Source organism: Equus quagga, chromosome 6 (genome assembly GCF_021613505.1).
Source record: "Equus quagga isolate Etosha38 chromosome 6, UCLA_HA_Equagga_1.0, whole genome shotgun sequence".
Lineage (NCBI taxonomy): Eukaryota > Metazoa > Chordata > Mammalia > Perissodactyla > Equidae > Equus > Equus quagga.
This window is the reverse complement of record NC_060272.1, coordinates 131654603-131680445: the sequence shown is the minus strand read 5'-3', so window position 1 is coordinate 131680445 and position 25843 is coordinate 131654603. Positions and strand designations below refer to the sequence as shown.

The following is a 25843-nucleotide window of genomic DNA, read 5'->3' as shown; positions in this document are numbered from 1 at the left end:
TTGTAATACTTATATCAGACAAAGTAGACTTCAAGATAAGACAGGTACAGAGAGACAAAGAGGGGCAGTATATAGTGATCAGAAGGACATTCCATCAAGAAGAAATAGCACTTGTAAATATCTATGCACCCAACACAGGAGCACCAAGGTATATAAACCAACTATTAACAAACCTAAAAGGGGATATTAATAACAACACTATAATAGTAGGGGACCTCTACACTCCACTCACATCAATGGATAGATCATCCAGACAGAAAATCAACAAGGAAACGGTGGAATTAAATGAAAAGCTAGACGAGTTGGACTTAATAGACATATATAGAACACTCCATCCAAAAACAGAATACACATTCTTCTCAAGTGCACATGGAACATTCTCAAGGATAGACCATATGTTGGGAAACAAGGCAAGCCTCAATAAGTTTAAGAAGACTGAAATAATAACAAGTATCTTTTCAGATCACAATGCTATAAAGCCACAAATTACAAGAAAAAAGCTGTGAAAGGGACAAAGATATAGAGACTAAACAACATGCTATTGAACAAGCAATAGATCATTGAAGAAATTAGAGAAATCAAAAAATATCTGGAGACAAAAGAAAATGAAAACATACCATACCAACTCATATGGGATACAGCAAAAGCTGTATTAAGAGGGAAATTGATCGCAATACAGGCTCACCTTAACAACCAAGAAAAATCCCAAATAAGCAATCTCAAACTACACCTAACTGAATTAGAAAAAGAAGAACAAACAAAGCTCAAAGTCAGCAGAAGGAGAGAAATAATAAAAATCAGAGCAGAAATAAATGCTATTGAAACAAAAAAGGCAGTAGAAAGGATCAATGAAAACAAAGAGGTGGTTCTTTGAGAAGATAAATAAAATTGACAAATCCCTAGCCAGACTTACAAAGAAAAAAAGAGAAAGCTCAGATAAATAAAATTAGAAATGAAAGAGGAGAAATAACAACAGATACCACAGAAATACGACGGATTAGAAGAGAATACTTCGAAAAACTGTATACCAACAAAATGGACAATATAGAGGAAACGGATAAATTCTTAGACTTGTACAACCTCCCAAAGCTGAAGCAAGAAGAAATAGAAAATCTGAATAGACCAGTCACAAGTAAAGAGAGTCAAACAGTAATCAAAAGCATCCCCAAAGGATAAAAGCCCAGGACCAGATGGATTCCCTGGGGAATTCTACCAAACTTTCAGAGAGGATTTAATATCTGTCCTTCTCAAGCTATTCCAAAAAATTAGGGAAGATGTAACACTTCCTAACACATTCTATGAGGCCAACATCACGCTGATACCAAAGCCTGACAAGGACAACACAAAAAAGGAAAACTACAGGTCAATATCGCTGATGAACATAGAGGCAAAAATCCTCAACAAAATATTGGCAACCTGAATACAGCAATACATCGAAAAGATCACAAATCATGATCAAGTGGCATTCATACCAGGGACACAGGGATGGTTCAACATCCGCAAATCAATCAATGTGATACACCATATTAAGAAAATGAGGAATAAAAACCACATGATCATCTCAATAGATGCAGAAAAAGCATTTGACAAGATCCAACAGCCATTTATGATAAAAACTCAAGAAAATGGGGATAGAAGGAAATTACCTCAACATAATAAAGGCCATATATGAGAAACCCACAGCCAACATCGTACTCAATGGGGAAAAACTGAACGCCATCCCTCTGAGAACAGGAACAAGACAAGGATGCCCACTCTCACCACTCTTACTCAACATAGCACTGGAGGTTTTGGCCAGAGCAATTAGGCAAGAGAAAGGAATAAAAGGAATCCAAATAGGGAGGGAAGAAGTGAAACTCTCACTGTTTGCAGACGACATGATCTTATGTATAGAAAACCCTAAACAATCCATCAGAAAACTATTAGAAATAATTAACAACTACAGTAAAGTTGCAGGGTACAAAATCAACTTACAAAAATCAGTTGCATTTCTGTACTCTAATAGCGAACTTACAGAAAGAGAACTCGAGAATACAATTCCACGTACAACTGCAACAAAAAGAATAAAGTACCTAGGAATAAATTTAACTAAGGAGGTGAAGGACTTATACAATGAAAACTGTAAGACATTACTGAAAGAAATAGATAACGACATGAAGAGATGGAAAGAGATTCCATGCACATGGATTGGAAAAACATAGTTAAAATGTCCATACTACCCAAAGCAACCTACAGACTCAATACACTCCCAATCAGAATCCCAAGGATATTCTGCACGGAAATAGAACAAAGAATCCTAAAATTCATAAGGGGCAACCAAAGACCCTGAACTGCTAAAGCAATACTGAGAAAAAAGAGCAAAGCTGGAGGCATCACAATCTCTGACTTCAAAATGTACTACAAAGCCATACTGATCAAAACAGCATGGTACTGGTACAAAAACAGACACACAGATCAATGGAACAGAACTGAAAGCCCAGAAATAAAACTGCACATATACAGACAGTTAATCTTCGACAAAGGTGCCAAGAACATACAATGGAGAAAAGACAGTCTCTTCAATAAATAGTGTTGGGAAAACTGGACAGCCACATGCAAAAGAATGAAAGTAGACTATTATCTCACACCATACACAAAAATAAACTCAAAAATGGATCAAAGACTTGGAGATAAGTCCTGAAACCATAAAACTCCTGGAAGATACTATAGGTAGTACACTCTTTGACATCAAACTTAAAAGGATCTTTTCGAATACCACGTCTTCTCAGACAAGAGAAACAGAAGAAAAAATAAACAAGTGGGAGTTCATCAGACTCAAGAGCTTCTGAAAGGCAAAAGAAACTAGGATCAAAACAAAAAGACAACCCACCAATTCAGAGAAAATATTAGAAAATCATATATCCAATAAGGGGTTAATCTCCATAATATATAAGGTATTCACACAAGTGAACAACAAAAAAACAACTAGCCTGATAAAAAAATGGGCAGAGGATATGAACAGACATTTTTCCAAAGGAGATACACAGATGGCCAATGAACACATGAAAAGATGTTCAACATCACTAATCATCAAGGAAATGCAAATCAAAACTACACTAAAATACCAGCTCACACCCATTAGAATGGCAAAAATAACCAAAACAAAAAGTAACAAATGTTGGAGAGGCTGTGGAGAAAAAGGAATCCTCATACACTGCTGGTGGGAAGGCAAACTGGTACAGCCAGTATGGAAAACAGTATGGAGATTTCTCAAAAAACTAAAAATAGAAATACCATATGACCCAGCCATCCCACTACTGGGTATTTATCCAAAGAGCCTGAAGTCAGCAATCCCAAAAGTCCCATGCACCCCAATGTTCACTGCAGCATTATTTACAATAGCCAAGACATGGAAGCAACCTGAGTGCCCATCAACTGATGATTGGATAAAGAAAGAATATATGGTATATATACATACAATGGAATACTACTCAGCCATAAAAAAGAATAAAATCGTCCCATTCACAACAACATGGATGGACCCTGAGGTAATTATGTTAGGTGAAATAAGCCAGACAAAGAAGGACAATCTCTATATGACTCCACTCATATGAGGAATTTAAACATGTAGACGAAGAGAACAGATGAGTGGCTACCAAGGGAAAGAGGGGATGGGGGGTGGGCAGAAAGGGTGAAGGGGTGCACCCACAACACAACTGACAAACAATAATGTACAACTGAAATTTCACAAGATTGTAAACTATCATAAACTCAATAAAATTTTTTAAAAATAGCCATAATCACTAACACTAAAAATAACAAATGTTGGAGAGGGTGTGGAGAGAAGGGAACCCTTTACACTGTTGGTGGGAATGAAAACTGGTGCAGCCACTATGGAAAATAGTATGGAGATTCCTCAGAAAACTAAAAATAGAAATACCATATGATAAATACCACTACCGGGTATTTATCCAGAGAACTTGAAATCAGCCATACAAAGAGACTTATGCACCCCTATGTTCACTGCAGCATTATTCACAATAGCCCAGACGTGGAAGCAACCCTAGTGCCCATTAACTGATCATTGGATAAAGAAGATGTGGTATATATATATACAATGGAATACTACTCAGCCAGAAAAAAAGACAAAATCATCCCATTTGCAACAACATGGATGGACCTGGAGGGAATTATGCTAAGCGACATAAGCCAGACAGAGAAAGACAAACACCAGATGATTTCACTCATATGTGGAAGATAAACAAACACATGGACAAAGAAAACAGTTCAGTGGTTACCAGGGGAAGGGGGGTGGGGGGTACACACAGGGGGTGAAGCAGAGCATTTATGTGATGACAGACAAGAAATAATGTACAACTGAAATTGCACACTGATGTAAACTGTTATGAACTCAAATGAAAAAAAAGGACACGCAAGCCACACGCCTGCCAGTTTAATGAGAATGTTAAGTAGGGAGGGGGAAACCCAGGCACCATAGTTTTTAAAGCTCTCCAGAAAAGAAAGATCCTCATTAGAGTGACTGGAAGCATTTGCACACGACCTGGGTCCCACTCGAGACTAATGAGAAGCTCCACAAGGGAGTCCATCTCGCAGGCAAGGCTGCAAATCCCTCGGTTAGAGGGAAGTCGAGGAGCCAGGGCGGACCTGCTGACTACAGAGGCGCAGACGAAACATACCTACAAGCAGGGACCCTGAGGAGAGAACACAACAAACAGAAGAACATACATGCAGAGGCATAACACACGAAAATGAAACAAAGGAAGAATTAATTAAGTGGCACAATGGGTCACAAGAAAAATGGGTACAGATCGGTCATCAGAGCACAAACTGGTGAAGTTACTGAATTTCAAGAATTCATAATATTTGCCTTTCAAATCTTTGCCCTTCTTTTTATTTTCCACCTCTGGTCACTTGCATTTGGATAGGTTATGCTACATAGAAGTCAAAGGAAACAAATCAAACAAAAGGGAAAAAAAAAGGAAGCACTGAAAATAGAAAATATAACCCCAAAAATGTGACAGAATTAAGGCCAGACATATTCTCTCAATAAATATAACTAAGTAAAAAGTTCTTATCATCTAGAAGAAAAAGACAATCAGATAGGATCAAATCCAAATAAAGCTATTTGCTATATTTAAAATATCTAACTCTAAACAACTAGGAGGCATACAAACTTTTAAGGGCAATGATTGACTAGGCAAATATCACAAATAAGAAAGAATCACATAACATTAACATACATAAATTAATTAAAAGCAAAAGAGACACTTTAAAATTATTAAGGGTATAATTCTCATTGAGGATCTGTCATGAACACAGCAGTCCCTCCCTTATCGGTGGGGGATACATTCCAAGACCCCCAGTAGACACCTGAAACTGTGGATAGTACCAAACCCTATATATACTATGTTTTCTCCTGAACATACATAGCTAGGATAAAGTTTAATTTATAAATTAGGCACGCTAAGAGATTAACAACAACTAAAAATAAAATAGAACAATTACAATATACTGTAATAAAAGTTACCATAGATCTTAGCAACCTCAGCATACAATTATTTTTCTTTCCTTATTAAGTCAAGAACTTTCACTTACAGGAAGCACTTTTCAGCTTCTCTTTGGCATGTCCAAATTGCCAGCATCACTACTCTGGTACTTTGAGGCTAAAACAAGGGTCACTTGAACACAAGCACCACAACATTGTGACAGTCGATCTGATAACCAAGATGGCTACTAAGTGACTACATGGCATCTACAGCATGGATCTGCTGGACAAACGGCTGAGCCACATCCTGGATGGGACACAACAGGACGGCGCAGGACGGCATGAGATTTAATTACACTGCTCTGAATGGTACACTATTTAAAAATTACGAATTTTTTTTTCTGGCATTTTCCACTTAATATTTTCAGACCACAGGTAACTGGATCTGAGGAAAGCGAAATCCGCATGGGAGGGCTTCTGTATATGTAGCAACTATCACAGTGTCCAAAACACAAAAACTGAAGTAAAATCAGAGAAATAGAAAAAATGGCATAGGATGCTTGAATTCACCTCTCTGCCTTAGGCAGATAAAGAAAAGAAAAAGGTTAAGTAAAGATAAAGAAAAATGAAATTACATAATCAATGAGGTTGCTCTTAACTGAGATTATATCTACATTCCCATTGGGAGTAACAAATAATTAGCATATTTTAACACTAAAAAACATCAAATTCCCCAACACCAGAATACAGCAGACCACACTCTCTAGGAGTGAAATCCAATAAAACTAGAAAATATCTCCCTAAAGTATTAAAAGTTCTTCTTAAACAATTCTTGAATCACAGAGGAAATAATTTAAATTAGATTATGAAGTATCTGAAAAGTAACAAAAACATTATGCAACATGTAAAACAATATAAAAGCTGTAGCCAAAGCTACACTCATAGGAAAATTTATACCCTTAAGAACTAGCCTTACAATAAAATTGTTCTAAGATTCATCTAGAAAACTGAGACTAGTCAGGAAAATTCTGTGTGAAATGGGTAAGGGGGCAGACTAATCCTACCAAATATTAAAATTTATAAGCTATGATAATTACAAGTTGGACACTGAATAATTCAGAAATAACACCAAACTAAAATGGAATTTTTAATACCAAAAAAAAAGAGTGCTTTTCCAATCATTGAAAAGGAACAGATTATTCAATAAAGGATTTCAGGGCAACTTACTTCTCCGGGAGACTAAGAAGAGCTGGATCTAAATTCCACGTGAATGAAAGATTTAACCATAAAAAATAAATCATAAGAACTCACCAAAAAAGGATAATTTTTTAAAAATAATCTTGGAATGACAAAGAGATTCCAATGTATGACTCAAAGCTCACAATACATAAAATAAAAGCTAGCTTAGTTTGACTCCATGAAACTTTCTGCATGGAAACATACCATAAGCAAAGTCGAAGGACAACCTGAGAGAAAAACGTTTTCATATGATCTGGAATAGAGCTAAATAGTCTCAGAAATCAGTGAAACAATCAAGAACTAACAGAAAATTAGTAGAAAAAGCATTTAATTCCCAGAAAAAAGAAACACAAATGATTTATGAAGACATTCAACCTCATTGACAATTTGGGGTTTTTTTAAGATTGGCACCTGAGCTAACACCTGTTGCCAATCTTCTTTTTTTCTTCTTCTTCTCCCCAAGGCTCCCCAGTATATAGTTGTATATTCTAGTTGTGGGTCCTTCTGGCTCTGCCATGTGGGACGCCGCCTCAGCATGGCTTGATAGCAGTGCCATGTCTGTGCCCAGGATCCAAATCGGCGAAACCCTGGGCCGCCAAGGTGGAGCACGTGAACTTAACCACTTGGCCATGGGCTGGCCCCCTCACTGACAATTTTCAAAATGTCAACACACAGAATTAACATGCCATTTCTGTTTCAGACTTACTAAGATTAAAATGCCTGACAATTCCCAGCGTTCGCCAGGGCTTAGAAAAACCTGAAAAGCTCACACATCCTTGCTGGGAGTATAAATTGCTGCCACCTTCCGGGGGAGCAACTTTGTAGAATCTATCAAAAATTTATAGAAATACGTTGGACAAAAAAATTTCACTTCTGGGAACTGACTCTAGAGATACTCACACAAGTGAAAAAAAAAACAAAAAATGTATGTACAGATGTTCCCTACAGCACTGTTTTATGAAATAGCTAAAAATCAGGAGTATCCGCCATAGGAGACCGGTGAAATAAATTATGTATATCCAAATGACAGATAACAGCAAAGGTTCAAAAAAAAATGAGGTGCCTGGTACGCACTAAGATGGAAAGATTTACAAGAACTATTGTTCCGTGAAAACAGCAAACCTCGGTTCAGCGTGCATGGTACAATCTCACTGTATATAAAAACAAATCAAGGATGCTACAACATGGATGGGCCTTGAAAACATTATCCTCAGTGAAAGAAGCCAGATACAAAGGCCACATATTGTCTGATTCTATTTATATGAAATTTCCAGAATAGGCAAATCCACAGAGACAGAAAGTAGATTAGTGGTTGCCAGAGGTGGGGGGCGGGGGATGGAGGGTGACTGCTAACGTACAGGGTTTCCTTTGGGGGTGTTGGAAATGTTCCGGAACTGGAGAGAGGTGGTGGATGCACGATTCTGTAAATGTACTAAATGCCAATGAATTGTGTAATTTAAAATGGTTAATTTCATGTTATGTATATTTTACTGAAATTAAAAAAAAAAAATAAAGGAGATGCGCAGACAAGCACGTGTGCCTAGAAAATGTCTGGAATGAAGCACGGACTGTCAGCTGAGTTATCTGGGGGAGACTCAGCGGGAGGGAGGTGAGAAGTGAGACATGCTTTTCATTTGACATCTTTCTCAGTTTTGTTTTGTGTTTTTTCAAACCATCGGCATTTGTTTTTGTTTTGTTTTTCTTTATTTTTACTTAAGTAATAAATACATTCCCCGGATATATCATTAAAACATTCCAAAGAACGCCACGTGACATCCCTTTGGGTCACACCCCAATGCCAGGAGGGACCTCTTGGAAGCAACTGCCGACATAAAAGACAGAAAATATGTAGAATTCGTTTGTGAGGGTTTTTAATAGTGATTTTTAAAAAATAAACACTTGCAATTATAAATAGATAATTGGGCCCAAGCTCCCTCAATATCCCACACACACCCCCAAAAGTCACAGCAGCCTCATCCCACGTTTGGGGTTAAAAGCAAGCATAAAGAGCATTTTTAAAAACTTAATCCTGGGCAGATCAACTTATACTCACACTTGGCTTTCATCCTTTCTTTTTGTTTTGTTTTGTTTCATTTAGAATCAGCTTGGTTTTCAGACCCCATAGAAATTTGTGGTTAGTCAACTAGAAGAAACTTGACTATCTTTTTTTCTTAATTATTATCATTTTTTAAAAAGAAAGAAAATGTGGACTCACAGTTTAGAATAATTGCAAAAGAAAAAGTACATGAACCTCATTTGAACTCTGAAAACACTTCACTAATTAGAGGTAATTGTGCCCGGGCTCTGCCTTGCGAAACAATAGATTTTCCTTCTTCCAAAGTAAAACGATAATGACATACTGAATTTTGCAAATCGTGAAGGAAAGTAGTGTACTTCAAAACAGCTGGCTGGGGCCGGCCCAGTGGCCAGGTGGTTGAGTTCTCGTGCTCTGCTTCAGGGGCCCAGGGTTTCACCAGTTCGGATCCTGGGCACAGACACGGCACCACTCCTCAGACCATGCTGAGGCGGCGTCCCACATAGCAGAACCAGAGGCACTCACGACTAGAATACACAACTATGCGCTGGGGGCTTTGGGGAGAAGAAGAAGAAAATAAAAAGAGATTGGCAACAGATGCTAGCTCAGGTGCCAATCTTAAAAAAAAAAAATTTTCTTTAAAAGTTAGCTGAATCTTACCAGTAAAACAATTATGGGCTTGACCATTACACATCCCAACAGGAGGCTGTACCAGAAGGACGCAGCTCCTTTCCACCCAAAGCATCCTCTGGGCTCCTTCTGTTAAAGCCACCCTAGGTCAGGGGCCCCCAGCCCCTGGCTCCAGCTGACACCCCACATGTGCCCCTTCCTAACGCCTCCTCCACGTGGCCCCGGGTACCCCACCCTCGAGCCCCAACAGGGCCCCCACCAGGTGCCTCTCCGATGAGCTGCTGGCCATGCACCCCGCCCAGTGCCCGGGGGTCTCCACAAAAGCCACCGAGGGGCCCCCCTTGGCAGACTCGGGGCCGGCGCGGAGTCGACGCCTTTTTCTGTCCACAGGGAACTCTCCGCTGCCTCGGAGCCACCCCGTGCCTGGGAACAGCACAAAAGTGAGGGCAGGCCCCTCTGACCCAGAGGACAGAGCAAGGCCCCTCCGAGCGAGCGCCTTCCCTCTGCAGCCTCCCGGGACCCTGCCCCAGACGCGGAGAGCCAGCCTGGCCCCTGCCTCTCCATCTGGCTCGTCCAGCCTCCCCAGTGCCGGCCTCCAAGGAGTCCAGCCGTCTCCCGCTTCAAAGGCTCCCGGGCGGACAAATCACACATGCTGACAGCCGCACGGGCCCAGCCCGAGGATGTCTGTGCGCTTGGGGTTTGTTTTTGTAGTCACCCAGGCTCCCCCAAAGGAAACAAAGGCCTGGACAGCGCCTGGCATCTCGGGGCCTTTGCCCGGGAGGGCAGCACGCGAGGCGCCAGCCTCTCACTCTGCCTGGACCTCTGGGAGGCCGGGGGTCAGAGCCTCAAGTCCCCTCCCAAGAGGCAGGCAAGCAGCTGGTAGGAAGGTGAAGGAGACGATGGGCAGCTGACCAACCACCCAGCGAGCAGGCCTGGACCCGGCCGGCCGCACAGAGGTGCCCCACAGGCCACACGGGGCTGGCCGCAGCACCATCCAGGGAAGCAGTGCCAGACGACAGTCTCTCCGGGAGGATGGAGCTGCCCTCTGATGCCAAGTGACTCAACGTGTCAGGCCAGGGGCACAAAGAGGCGCCCCGACTGAGGCCCGTGCTGGGCCTGGTGAGTCTGTGCCTGAGTCTGTGCCCCACTACTGACCACAGCACTACCCAGTCCTGGGACCAAGCCAGTTAGCTACCACCCCAAGCCCCGAGGGCTCCTGAACAGAAGCGGTGTCGGTGAGCAGTGGAAGCTTTTTATCAAATAAATCCCTATGCAGATGCTCCAAAAATAAAATCAACAGAAAGCAGCACGTGCTTAGCACGCAAGTCAGTGTAGATGTGTACACGTGAGTCGTAACAAAGCCCAGACACTCACCATCTCCCAGTTCTGGAGGCTGGAAGTCTGAGATCGAGGTGTCAGCCGGCTTGGTTTCTCCTGAGGCCTCTCTCCTGCGCTTGCAGACGGCTGTCATCTCCCTGTGTCTTCATACTGTGTTCCTTCTGTGCGTGTCTGTCTCTGAGTCTAAATTTCCCCTTTTCATAAGGACACCAGTCATACTGCGTTAGGGCCACCCTAATGACCTCATGTTAACTTGATGACCTCTAGAGGCCCTCTCTCCAAATAAGGTCACATTCTGAAGTACTGGGGGTTAGGACTCCAATCTACCTTTTTAGGGGGAATCACAATTCAACCTCTAACAGTGTAATATTCTCTTTATAAAAAGTCATTAAGTGAGAGCAATGAATCTCCATCTGAATAGCCATAAAAACTTGAAACTGTAAGTTTTGAAAGACGGATCCAATCATATTTCCACCTCAGCATCCTTTTAGATGTCCTGTATTTTGCTTTAGTTTCAGAATATCAAGGGAAGTCTGATTCTTGGGCCATTTACAGAAGGTAGAAGTATTTCAACAGCTCTGGGTGCAAACTCGGGATTCCAGGAGTAAACAGAGATGGTTGCTCCCGTCTGCACCAAACAAGGGTGGCCCAAGGATGCCCGCGGACGCACCGCAGGGCTGGCATGAGTAGCCTCAGGCAGAAGCTTCCATCACAGCTCTGAAAATGTTAAATAGGGCTAACATGGGATGTGGACGAAATGTCTATAAAGCCAAGACACGCCCCTCATGGAGAGTCTGAAAACCCAGAGAAGAGCTGAGATGAGTTCCCTGCTCTTCCATCCTTCCATTTCTTTACCTGTTCACAGGACGCCCCAAAGATCAAGACGTGCCCTGAAGATGCACCGCTCTCCTCAATACACTGACTCCCCATGTTCTCCCTTCACAGTCCCCTCTGGCCAGAGCCGGACAAGGACTTTTGACAAAGCGAGGAGGAAGACGATCGGAGAGAGGCAGTAACTGTGGCAGCAGCCCTACTTAAACATCTTCCCTAGGGGCTTAAGGAAAGGATCCGACAAAGTCATCACTAGCAGAGGGGGCATAATGGTATAAAAGATCCTGAAGATTCCTATGACCTCCGCCCATCTTCCCCCACTGGTGTCGGTCTGACTCGTGGATCAGAGACCTTATTCTGGGGACTGGCGGCCCCACAGGAAGGGGGGATGGGGCTGGGATTTTTTAGATCAATCACAGGCAGCACATATCCTTCTGCGACTTGATTTTCTCCCCACCCAGAACCTCTCCTTGAATCTCCCTCTTTTGGCACTCACAGGTCTCCATATTCGTTATGGCCACTGTACAATAATCCAGAGTTGAGACATGGTGCCTCCTTGGCTCCCATTAAGAGACAAGCTGATCTTCCAACTCCTCACTCTTAGAAATGGTGCAGCGAGGCCAGCACACCACAGAATATGTGCATTTTAAATATTAACAGGAAATGTCACACTGCTCCCAAGGTGGCGATTCACACGCCACATCATTGATGACATGCTCCTCATTACCCACCTCTGACTTCAGCCTAAGCTCGGTCAGAACACTGGGATAACTGTCTCATAATTTGCATTTTCTTGAATCCTAATAAAGTCCAATCTTTTCCTAAGTTTTTGGCCTTTTGTATGCGTTGTTCTGCAAACTTTCTGCTGTACCCTGTGTCTCTCTTTAAAGTGGTGCGTTTATTTTCTTATTTGTCTTATGGGCTCTTTACATATTCTGGACACAAACCCCCTCATCTGTCCGATATGGTGTAAACTCAATCTCTTCATCCGACAGTCTGAATTTTCAAGTGGGACATCCAACCCTCTACACCAGGAAGCACAAAACTGAGTCCTGTGTTATTGTTGTTGTTGAGAAAAGGGGGGGGGGCAGTACACACCTGAAAGCGAAACCCTCCCCCTCCTTCAGAACCTTTGTCGTACAGGCCCCTGGGCTCTGAGAAAGGTGGGGATGGCCCACTCCACACGGGGCACTGCAGGGCATTTCAGGAGGTGGTGACAGGAGCACCCCACCAAAAGAGGGGTCCAGAATGAAGGGACGGGAAAGGCCCAGACTAGACAAAGCTCATGGGGCCCTCCCTGGACCCCCACACACCACGCTCCTCCAAGGGGGCACCCTGGGCCTCTGCAACCAGGACCCAGCTCTGCGGGGCTCCCTCTTGCTCCGAGAGCCCACGGCTTTGGGAATGCACCTGCTGGAATTCAGAGCTGCAGATCCAACGGGAAGCCCGGGGTCGGGCTGAAGGCCGTTCTGACGGTGAAAACCAAGGTTAACGGGCGCACCTTGCCTGGACCTCACTGCAAACAAACCACGTGGAAAAGGCCATTTTCCAGAGAGCTGGGAAAACTGGGCAAGGCCTGGGCATCAGATGATGCTTGCCTGTGAAAGAGCACTGAGATTATATGGAAAACCGTCCTTACAGTTCGTGCTGGCGCAGTACAGGTATAAATTCAGTGGGCCAGGGGAAATGAAACAAAGTAACAGAAGGCGGAACTGTGGAAACTGGGTGAAAAAGAGATAGGGGTCCACTGGCCTAGGCTACTTTTATGTATGTTTGTGAAGTTTTCTATAATAAAAAGCTAAGGAAAAGCATGTTAGGAGTTCTGGCGATCCAGAAACTAGACTAAGATTTGGTGATTTTCAGTCCTGTCCAGGACACGCTGCCTGGCCTCCAAAGCACGTGGATGCCGCCCCTCCCCTCCCCGTGTGAGGTGTGACACCACTTCTAACAAAACTAGAACCGTTTGAGTCTTTCTTCTAAGAGAATTTGCTGAACTCTCTTGTTGATTCCATTGGCTACAGCCACACGTTTGTACCAGTGAACACTTTTAGTTTTTTATTTCAAAATAATTTCAAATTTACAGAAAGGTGCAAGATTCATGCACAAAACTCCCCCAGGCCCTTTACCAGATTCACTAGTTTTTCACGTTTCACCCCATGTGCTTCATCACCCCTCTCCGTGCACACTGTTTCCATTCTGCACCCCCTGAGCAGGCTGCAGATACCACGCCCTTATCCCTTAACACGTGCCGTATGCCTCTCAAGAGCACGGACATCTGCTTACATAACCTCCACACAATCCCAAATTCAGGAAAGCTAACTGTGACGACACTTTTAAATAATTTACCTCCTCGTTCCAACTTCATCAAATGCTCCAATGAATCCACGTCAGCGTGTCTTCTCGCCCCGTCTGGAATGACACTCTGCATTTAGCTGTCTCATCCTGGAGTCTCCTTTAAGCTGGACCCGTTCCTCGGCTGTTTCTGTCCTTCAGGACACTGATGTTTTCCACTGCAGGCCAGGTGTTTCATAAAATGCCCCTCCATTTGGGCATGCTGGGTTTTGTCACCATCAGATTCGGGTTCTGCCTCCCCAGATGGACCACAACCTAAGGATGTCCTTCTCGGAAGGACGACGTCCATCTGCACGCACTGGTGGTGCGAGCCTTGGTCACTCAGTGTGGGGGACGTGCAGCTTCTCTAGTCTACAGTCACTAATGGTCCCCTTGCATATAAGGACTCTGAGGGAAATACTTTGAGCCATGAACATTCCCATCAATTAGGTTCAGCATTCACTGACAACTCTTGCCCAAATCAATCTGTACAATTTCTTCTTGCAAAATGTGATTTTTCTAACTTACCTCAAATTTCTTAGTTGGCATTTTGCTGTAAGGGAGAGTCCTCTCGCAGTGCCCTTCCATTTATTTATATAATGTAGCAGGTTAAATAATATCCCCCCAAAACTCATACCCACCCAGAACTTCAAATGTGACCTTATTTGGAAACAGTCTTTGCAGAAGTAATGAATTAAGGATCTCGAGACGAAATCATCCTGGATTTAAAGTGGGCCTAGGGGGCCAGCCCCGTGGCCAAGTGGTTAAGTTTGCGCGCTGCGCTTTGGCGGCCCAGGGTTTTGCTGGTTCGGATCCTGGGCACAGACATGGCACCGCTCATCAGGCCACGCTGAGGTGGCGTCCCACATACCACAACTGGAAGGACCCACAGCTAAAATACACAACTATGTACTGGGGGGATCTGGGAAGAAAAAGCAAGAAAAAAAAAAAGAAAAGAACATTGGCAACAGTTGTTAACTCAGGTGCCAATCTTTAAAACAAATAAAAATTAAAAAAAATAAAGTGGGCCTAAATGCAATGACCAGTGTCCTTACACATACGGGGTGGGGACCAGCCCTGTGGCCAACTGCTGAAGTTCACACGCTCCACTTCGGCGGCCCAGGGTTCACCAGGTCGGATCCTGGGCACGGTCCTACACACCACTCATCAAGCCATGCTGGGGTAGCGTCTCACACAGAAGAACTAGAATGACCTACAACTAGGATACACAACTACGTACTGGGGCTTTGAGAAGGGGAAAAAAACAGAGGAAGACTGGCGACAGACATTATCTCAGGGCCAATCTTCCTCATCAAAAAAAAAAAAGCATACTTAAAAAAAGAAGAGGCGGGGACACACAGAGACACATAGAGAAGAAGGTCATGTAAAGATGAAGCAGATATCAGACTGATGCTGCCACAAGCCAGTGAACGTCAGGAGCCACCAGGAACCAGAAGAGGCAAAAAAGAATTCTCCCTCCGGGCCTTCAGAGGCAGCATGGGCTGCTGACACTTTGATTTTGGACTTCCAGTTTCCAGAACCATGAGAGAATCAACTGATATGTCACCATTATTGTGATCCCTTATTTTCTATCACAAGAACATGCTCTTGGCTCGCCCAAGCTGGTTTAGTTCCTTTAACGTGTAACAGCATTTAGAAACCAAGGCCTGGGCACTAAGAGTGCTCACTGCTAATGAGGAGCTAGGAAATAACTGTAAGGTATAGGAAAATACATATTTTATAAATCATGAGCTTACAATCTTAACATAATACACACTGTGTATCTTGTATACATGCGTGTGTGTATGTCTACGTATATACATGACATCATGAGTTATACCAATCTCTCCAACTCCAGTCCAGCCCCTCCAGGTTCTTCCCGGCCTTCCCTCACTCCAAATTTGCATCTTCCTTCTTCCACAGCGGGAACACTGACTCCAACACTATCAACACACTTCTCATTTGCCTAATCCCACAACTCATACAAAACAGTTTCAGAATTGCTATATCCACACCACTATGAAAAACAAACCTACTAAGAAAAATGCAAGATCTGTTTTCAGGTTTTGTTTTTCCATCTAGACTGAGCATATACAGTCAAACTCCTGGGTCCACATTCACATGAACGATGTTTCTTCTCCGTCACTGTAGTCATGTGACATTTGCAATACAGTTGGGTTTATTTACTTCCCTGAATTCAGGTTTAGGTTCCTGCTATCTCTAGTGATTTAATTTTATTTTTTGAACATGCAGAACATCAACATGTTCCAAAAGTCAAAACTATACAAAAAGACATGAGACTAAACTAAGAACAGAAGAAAACTACCTTAATATAATAAAGGCCATACATGACAAGCCCACAGGTAACATCAGACTCAACGGGCAAACGCTCAGGGCTTTTCCTCTAAGATCAGGAACAAGACAAGGGTGTCCACTTTCACCACTTCTATTAAACATGGCATTAGAAGGCCTAGACAGAGCAATTAGGAAAAAAATTTTAAAAGAAATAAAAGGTGTCCAAAATTGGAAAGGAAGAAGTAAAATTATGCCTGTTCACAGATGGCAAGATCTTACACACAGAGCTACAAAAAGTCCATGTGAGCCAATAAATGTATTCAGCAAACTTGCGGGATACAAAATCAACAGGCAAGGATCAGTACATTCCACACATTAACAAAGAACAATCCAAAAAGGAAACTAAGAAAACACTTCCGTTCACAATAGCATCAAAAAGAATAAAATACTTAGGAATAAATTTAACCAAGCGGACAAAAGACTTGTACACTAAAAACTATAAACCACTGTTGAGAGAGATTAAAGATCTAAACAAATGGAAAGAGATCCTGTGTTTGTGAAGGAGACTTGTGAAGACGTCCATACTACCCAGAGCGATCTACAGATTCAGTGCAGTTCTTACCAAAATCCCAGTGATGTTTTTTTGCAGAAATAGAAAATCCATCCTAAAATTCAGATGGACTCTCAAGGGATCCCAAATAGCCAAAATAATCTAGAAAAATAAAACAAAGTGGGAGGGCTCACACTTCCTGATTTCAAAACATACTAGAAAGCTATAGTAATCAAGACAGTGGATAAGACACACACACAGACCAGTGGAACAGAACAGAGAGCCCAGGAATAAACCCTACATATATGGCAAATGACAAGGGTGCCAAGACCATTCAACGAAGAATGGACGGTCTTTTCAACAAAGCATACTGGGAAAACTGTACATCCACATTCAAAAGAGTGAAGGTGAACCCTTACCTTACACCATATACAAAAACTAACTCAAAATGGATCAACGACCTAAAACATAAGAGCTAAAACTATAAAACTTTTAGAAGAAAATACAGGGGAAAAGCTTCCTGCCACTGAATTTAGCAATGATTTCTTGGATATGAGACTAAAAGCACAGGTAAAACAAGAAAAAATACATACACTGGACTCATTAAACTTAAAATCTTTTGTGCATCAAAGGACATCATCAACAGAGTGAAAAGACAGCCCACGGAATGGGAGAAAATATGTGCAAGTCATGCATATGATAAGAAGTTAATATCCAAAATACAGAATTCCTACAACTCACCCAAAAGAATCCAAACAATCTGATTAAAAAACGGGCAAAGGATTTGAACAGACATTTCTCCAAAGAAGATACAGAAATGGCCATGAAATACATACAAATGACATAACAAGATGCTCAAGATCACTAGTCATTAGAGAAATGCAAACCAAAACCACAATGAGGTACCCCTTCACACTCATTATGATGGCTATTATCAACAAAACAGAAAATGACAAGCGGTGGCAGGATGGTGGTTCCTCAAAAAGTTTAAAGTAGAACTACCATAGGATCCAGCAATTCCACTCCTGGGGACAGACCCGAACGAACGGAAAGCAGGGACGCTGGAACAGGTGTCTCTACACCCATGTTCATAACAGCATTCTTCATTAACAGCCAAAAGGTGGAAACAACCCAAATGTCCCCCAACAGACAGAAAAACAAAATGCAGTGTATATATATGGGGTGTGTGTGTCTGTATGGAAAGAAGTATTACTCAGTCTTAAAAGGAAAGAAAATACTGACACATACTACAACATGGACGAACCTTGAAAACACTACACTAAGTGAAAGAAGCCACTTACAGAGAGACAAATGCCCTGGAATTCCAGTTATCTGAGGCACCCGCGGGAGTCAGTTCAGAGACACTAAGTAGAATGGCGGTTGTCCTGGGCTGGAAGGACAGGGAATATGGAGTTATTGTTTAATGGGTACAGAGCTTCATTTTGAGGAGGAGAAAAAAGTTCTGGGGATGGATGGTGGTGATGGTGGCACAGCAAGGCAAATACACTCAATGCCAGTGAACTGTACACTTGAAAATGATCAAGAGTTTATTTTATGCATATATTACCATAATAATAATAAAAAAGATCTCAGGTAACTTATGTCACTTTCTGCTTTCTCCTGTGTTTCTTTTGCAGAAGGAAACAGATGCTCAACCAGCCAGGCCCCCATCCTGCCCCGCACCCTCCCCTCGCGCCCACGGAAGACGGAGCTCTTGCCGTCTCATTCTCCTCCTCTAGACCTCCCGTGGCCCCAGTCCTTCACTAAACCGGGCTAGAAACGTATCCAATGTTACACAAAGACTGCCATACGGTGACCTGGGGGTTCCCTCACTGTCAGAACGAAGATTCCCCATTTCCAAATGTTCTGTAAGAGTTGAAAACACAAAATCACATCCTAAGTAGGGCTACAAGGTGGACTGCCCCGAACGTGCCCGAAGGCGTCCTCAGCCTGCGGCGCCCCGCTCCTTCCTAGTCCCTCGGCTGTCCCTCCATGGGCGGCTCACCTTCCAGATGGAACCCGCACGTCCCCACCCAACTCCTCATCGTGCCCAAAACTCTACTCATTCTCCTTTCCAAAGCCTGCTATCTTCCAGGAGCCAAAACGTTGTGTGCGTCCTCCCCTAGATTCCTCAGGGTTGAGTGACTTCTCCTCCTGCCTCAGTTTCTTCAGGATGCTTCTCACCCAGGACCTTTCCTGGGGATTCCCCAACAAGTCCAACACCTGGCCCCTTGATTCTTCACGCACCTTCCTTCTTAGGTACAAACACTACCCCACAACCCCACCAGCGGCTGCCAAGTTGTCCCCCTCAAACAGGCTGCAGCAGCCACCCCTGCCCTGCCCGGTCCATCCTGGCCCACCGGTCCCGTCCCGAACCCCCTGCCAGCCAAGATCCTGACGCTCCTCACTGCACACCACTTCCCTGCTCCAAGCACCGAGCTCGGGGGCTTTCAGTTCCTCTGCCCTCCTCTCTCCTCAGCCCCTTCCCATCTGCACACACGTTCCACGAGTCCCACGTGGCCGGTCTCATCTCAGATCTCCTTGCCCGCCGGCAGGAAGGCCCCACCGCGTCCCAGCTGATGCACGTTCGATTCCGTTCCCGTTCGGACTTGATTCTGAATCCGTCATGAACACGTCCTCAGTGTCATCTCTCTTCTCCCTCTTCCTCCGGCCCTGTGATCTCGGTCTCCACGTGGGAGCCTGCGTTTGCACCCCGAAAGGCGCCTGGCACAGCTCGGGGGCCTGACAGGTAAGCAGGGAGGTTTCCTGGGCCTTCCCCCGGCTGGTGCTCTTCACATCTGCACTTTCCATGACATCCATTTCCTTCCACCACTTGAAGAGCTCCCACTGCGTCAGCCTCAGCCTAATTCAAGTAAACAGTCGCCACTATCCTCACTTCATGGGCTTTTAATGGCCCTGAAGCAGGGTGCCACCCCTCCCAAACACACGCACACATGCACACGTATGTGTGTGCACACACATGTTCATATTGTTTAGCCCCGTGTCCAAAAGGTACATGCAAATGCTTAAAAACTAACATTTCCCCCAAATCAGCACTGTCTGGTATGCAAGCACAGCGCTAAGGGTTTGGTGCCTTGGTCATCACACATCTGCTAAGCCCCTCTCAGGGCAGGGCCCTCGAGTTCCACAGATGAGAGTCAATCCAGTTCATTTTGCCTTCCAATCTCCCGCAGTCAACAAACACAACTCTGAGCAAAAAAGGTGAAGCCCCTCCTTGCTCTGGAGTCTACAAGATGTTCTTGAAGCAACAGTGACAAACACTCAGACCCTGGAGAAAGTGGAGGACCAGCTCTTCCAGTGGTGGCAGACACAGCTTCCTGCAAGGATGGAAACGTCCTCTCTGTGAGTGAGGCCACCGGCCTCATTCAACTACTAAAATGCAGCTTGCAGGGTCAGAGAACTGAATCTTTCGTTTCATTTCAATTTAATTAATTTTAACCTAAACAGCTACACATACTTAGCAGCTACTACGCTCCACAGCACCAGTCTACAATGAGGCTATCTGTAACTCAACTGCATAGTGGCTTAACTAGCCCTCTGGGAGGGCGCTGGGGTGTGGAGACCATCAGGCGGGAGCATTTTGGATTTGGGGAAACCCTCCCCCACTCAGGAGGCCTTGAAGAAGCAGCCACATTCTCCCCAGATAACATCTCAAAAGTGACAGAGTGCTTACTGAAGCTCATTCCAATGACAATTAAAGACACACATACCACTTCCCCCTGGAACTCAAGACATTCTAGAGGACGAGCCACTTAGTATAATTAGGCTAAATTTTTTTGTAATTATTTCCTTCCCTTTGGCTTTTGATTTTTTGGTTCTTTCAGAGACAGAACTTTAAAAAGAAAAAAATAGACATCCCAAAAATGGTGCAGACCACACCAACACAATTCCCTATTTTTGAAAAGCTTTCTGAAAATTTCCAACATTGTTCAACAATTCTTTGGCCACTCTGTTAATATGATTTTAAACAGATCACACCCCAGACACATTTCATGACAACTGCACAGGCAAGCAGAGCTGTCCCGCCCTTCTTTCCAACTTGGCAAGGTCCTCGACAAAACCAAATAAATACACACTAGAAGAAAGAGGCTGGTACAAACCCCAGCCAGTTGCAGCCATAATTAATGGGCTGGAGCTACTCTTGTTGCTTAGATTTTTACTTCGAAACTCAAGAAGCCAACACTACCCACTGAACTGCGAACATTTCTGTTACAGCACTGCAGTCGAACGACACAAAACCAAAGAACCCAGAGGGTCACTGAGCAGCGTTTTCAAAACTAGTCCTTTTCGCCCAACTGTCCTTTCATGAAATTGCTACTGCCCACCCGAGCAAAATCCAGACTTAACCTGCAAAGCTTCCTCTGAAAGCAGAGTCCCTGATTACTTCGCTTTGAAACCTTTCATGCATGATACTCATGGGGTCCACTTGGCAGTCACTGCAGGGTCCCCAAAGAAGGAAATATCTTAATGACAACTTTCTTTACCAGGAACAGAGTCACAGCCGGTAAGGAGCCCCCCATGGGGCACAGCAGGGTAAATCCAGCCCTTCTGCACGTGGTAACCACAGGATGCTGGGGGAGGGGGGGAGGCCTACGGGGGGACCCCTGGGGAATGGACCAGATAAACACCAAAAGGCCTCTGACATCAATGAATGATTTAGAAGATGGTTATAAACCCGGGGTAGGGATAACACTCAGTAGGCCACTTTCTTTTCCCTGACTACAACTTGGATTTGAGCACTTAGAGCTCTCCCAGGGAAAAGAGTCACAGAGTACACAAACTTCCTGTACTTAATCAGACTGGCCGGGGGGCCGAACACAGGGAGGCCAAGCCCCTCACACCCTGTCTCCATTTCAATCATAATGATAACTTTCCACATCCTGGCCTCCCGTGGAACGCATTTTAAAGGCGCGCCACTTCTCCAGTTGAAATCTTGCTTTAGAAATCCCCCTTTAGGGGATTAATCTTCCCTACCAACCAGATGGGCCGTTCCCCTACTCCTGCATTTCTATCCCATTGATCTTGGAAAAGATTCCAACGGCAAGAGCGGCGTTAAACCCAGACTCTGCCAGGCTAAAATATCTCAGGGTTAAACCAAGGCTGCACGTTTATGGGGAACACGTAATTCACCACAAATCACACCATAACAGAGAGTGACACACAAACGCCAACTGTGGCTGTACTTTGACCAAAGAGAAAAAAGGTTTCACAATAAAAACAGAAATGCTATATCACATTGCCTCGTAAACGGGCAGATTACCGTCACCAAAAACTACCCCTGGTAAACGCATATTTTTAAACCCATGTTGCTTTTTTGCACGCAGAATATTAAGCAGATTTCTTGTCCATTTTCTAACCATGACTTGCTTTACTAAGGAAAAGTTCAGCCTCCCTGATGAGAGCCACTCAGCAGTCTCCCACCGCAGGACACAGCAGCTTACACCGGGGGTCCCACGGCCGGCTTGTGCAGGGTCTCAGGATGGCGTTCTCCATCACGCAGACGCAGGGTTAAACTCACTCCCACCGTTAAAAACGGAAACATTTCAGATGTGTGCTGCTTCCCTGCTTGGTACACAGCCATAATAAGAAAAACATGTTGCCTTGCTATATACATAAAAACTTTTCTTTTTCCACAAAGTCTTCTTATTCAAGATGTTTTCGTTTATTTCCTTCTAGAAGGATCACTATCATTATTTATTATGACCACCACTCCAGGGATCTGGGCCAGAAGTAAACACTACTCTGTCGATATGGGGGGGGAAGGAGGACCCCCAAACCCCCACTCGCAGCACGTCCCAGCCTACCCTACCTAGAAGGGGCACATAGTCCGCAATCGGTATTCATCTCCTTAGAGAACAGAGCCTTCTATAAATATGCAGAATAAGAATTTACATATCCTTTTAGAATAAATACCCGTTCCCTGTTTTCACATAGCAACTCACGTTTAGTGTACAAAATACACTCAAATTACAGGGATCCCTCTTCACAGGAGAAAAGATGCCTAACACTCAAATCTCCTGTAATCACAAAATTGTTCTTATATCTTAAATATGGATGATCGTATTCTTTGAATTTTCACTTAATCTAGCATTCCAGAAGGAAGAGAATTATAAACAGCTTTCCTACTCCCTCCCCTATAGAGGTTATTATTGCCTTACTGGAAAAAAGAAAATTAGGGTCCAAAAATTAAGTAAATTGACTCTGGATTGCTTTGTTCCTCAGAGATTTCCTAAATTCGAACGGAAAGGAGGGCAATGTTTCAACTTCTCCACCCTGAAACGCGAGCAACTTTCCCAGTCTTGTTAAGACCTCGACGTAAGCAGGAGACCCCTCACCTTTCCTGCTTCGCCCCCCTCGAATTCCTGCCTACGGCACCTCCCCCGCAAACGCAACCCGAACCGCCCGCAGCCCCACGTCTGGGAGCCCGAGTTTGGCGGAGGAATTAACCCCGGCGTGGCCGCCAAGCAAACGCTGCGCGAGCGCACGTCGAGTCCCCGGGTTTTAGCCCCCTCCTGTCCCCCTCCCACAGCGCAGCAAGAGGAGCCTGACTCTAAAGGGCAGAGGGGCTCCTGCGGGGCTCTTGCGGGGCCAGGGATGCAGAAATCCACAGGGATGTGGTGGAATCCCACAGACTGACTTAGAATGTCCTACCTCACTCACCTTTTCAGCCTGCACCCTGAGCGGTTTATGCTTTAAGGGGCAGAGACATAAATGCAAACCCCCAGCCAAGTCAAGTAACCAGGAATGTTCGACGTGATCAGCATCTGCTTGAACGGCCCCCAGGAAAGGCCGCCCAGCATTCCTGATTCGGAGCACCGGTCCCTGGAGCGCAGTGGGCAGCAGGGCTGAGCCCCCCCCCCCCCCCCCCCGCCGGTCCCCTAATGCTCACCTGCCCGCAGGAATGCGGGGAGGGGGTGCGCGATGCATGCGGTGGGCGACGCTGGAACCCACTCACGGGTAAGGCGGCGGCTCACATCTCTAGGACTTGAGACGAACCTCCTCGGCCTCCAAACCTGGCGCACCGCCGCCCTCCCCACCATCAGGGTGCCCAAATCCGGCCAGGCGGCGCGCGGGCTGGAGGTGCTTCCCGGTCAGGCCGATGTGGGCCAGCGCAGCCTCCTCCCACCCCAGGCCGGTCCCGCGCGCCGCCTCTGAGCCTCGCCGCAGCTCCTGCGCGCCCCGGGGTCCATGGAGCCGAGCGCACGCAGGGCCCCCGGGGGACAGGGGGTGCCCCTCGAGGAGAACGACACCCAGGAGCTGAGCCCGCCCTCCAGCTGCGCCTTGTCCCTGGTCCCAGGTCTAAGGGTGCAGCCCGAAGGCGGCTTGGCCCCCAACAGCCCAAAAGCAGCCCAAGGACCCCCGACCCCAGGCACAGGAAACGCTGCCTCGGCCTCCTCCCGGAGATGGGGGAGGGGGAAGAGGACCAACAAAAGGGAAGCCAAGGACCCTTCGACCCAGAGGCAAGGGGTCGGGAGCCCCCTTCCCCGGGCCTCGCCCGACCGTGGCGCCCACCCTGGGGGCGACTCCGGTGCAGATGGAGGTCCCGGTGGCCGGGAATCCTGGAAGGGTAACCTCGGGGAGGAGGGCCGAGTCAAGGGCCTGAGAACCTGGGGACACGTCGGCGGAGCCCGGGCCGGGCCGCATCCACACTCACAACCCTCGGAAACCCCCGGCGAGGGGCGCCCCGCAGGCGCCGGCGCCGCCCGCCCCGGCCTCTGGAAACACTTAGCCGTCCCCAGAGCGCGCCTTATTGGTAGCAGCCCCGGGCGGCGGGGCGCCGGGCGCGGGCCAGGGAGCCGGAGCGAGGCGGGCGCGGGGGGGCCTGCCAGGCGCCCCTCGCTGGGGGCACGGGCGCGGAGGAAGGGACGGACGCACGAGCCGCGAGCCTCCCCCGGCGCACGGAGGCGGCAGGCGCGGGGCGGCGGGTCCTACCTGAGGTCCGGGGCACGGAGAGCAGGAGCGCGGCGGCCGCCCAGACGGCGGGGACGCACAGCAGCGGCAGCGCCGAGCCCCGGGCCATGCCGCGGGCCGTGCGGGCCGGGGCGCGGGAGCCACCACCCCTGTCGGCCGCGCGTCCGCTGCTCTGTTTCCCGGGCGCTTCGCAAGTTGGTCCCTTTCGAGGAACTCGTGGCGCTCCTCCTCTCCCGGCCCGGATGCGCCGCGAGGCTCCGGCCACGGCGCGGGCTGGCGGCGAGGCTCCGGGGCGCGGGCTCGGGCGTCCCGCCGGCCGCCGGGACGAGCGCGGGGGGCGGGCCGCGGGCGCGCAGGAGGCAGGGTCCCCGGCTCGCCCGCCCCGATGGACAGCGCGAGACCGGCGCCGGCGCCCTCTGCCGGAGGGACGCGCCTGCGGCGGGCGGGGCGCGCGGGAAGCTGGGGGCCGGCACCGGGGGCCGCCGCTCCCTCCCCGGACGTGCCTCCGGCCTGCGCCCCAGGACACTTGGCCGCAAAGGTGGCGCCTTGGGGGCGTCCAGCTAGACCTGGCCCGGGCTGCCCTCGCCGCAGAGGCGCCCGGAGCAGTTAGCACCCACCTTCAGGGGGCGGGACCCCCGGGGGCCTGGTCACAAATCAGTAACTCAGGACGACACTGCGCCCCGCCAGCCTCCACTGGGGCAAATCCGCGGCGCGGGAGCAAGAGAAGCGAGGGCTTGGAAAAAAGAAACGTTTAAGGAAAGAAACAGGCTGCGTCCCCGCCGGCGCCCTCCGGGACAATCGCGTCCCTCCACGATGCTCAGAAACCGCTGGGAGTGCAGCTGCGTGAAGGGAGCCCTCAGGAGCGCGATGCTATCTGAAGCCACTGCGGCTTTTGGTTGACTGTTAAAAGCAAATTGTATAATTTTACCTATTAAAGGCAGAACACTATTTGTTCTCTGCAGAGCCCCAGAACATGCAGAAGTAATTTGCTTCACTTGTAAAAGACATTTTGAACGCAATTCAAATAGCATATTTTCTTGCTTATTCTTGGTTTCGCTTAACACGTGCCAAGGTCTGGAATTGGAAGGCCTGACCCTCCTGTTTGTAAGTTAGGAATTTTCTTTGTTTTTGCTCTCTTGGAGAAAGGATTTGGAAGCTCCAGCGTCTCCGTTGTTTG

General features: G+C 46.4%; 1 protein-coding gene across 2 annotated transcripts in view; it reads right to left on the bottom strand.

The window, feature by feature from the left end:
• LOC124240570 (tyrosine-protein kinase transmembrane receptor ROR2-like) overlaps nucleotides 1-25111 on the bottom strand; it is a 204497-nt gene extending 179386 nt beyond the window's left edge. The window contains exon 1 of one of the 2 annotated variants that reach the window (XM_046663631.1): nucleotides 24688-25111. In XM_046663631.1, coding sequence (XP_046519587.1) covers nucleotides 24688-24775 — 88 coding nt within the window. In that variant the 5' untranslated portion in view covers nucleotides 24776-25111. The remainder of the gene's footprint in view (nucleotides 1-24687) is intronic. The other variant, XM_046663630.1, reaches the window with a different exon arrangement.
• Nucleotides 25112-25843: the final 732 nt, after the last annotated feature.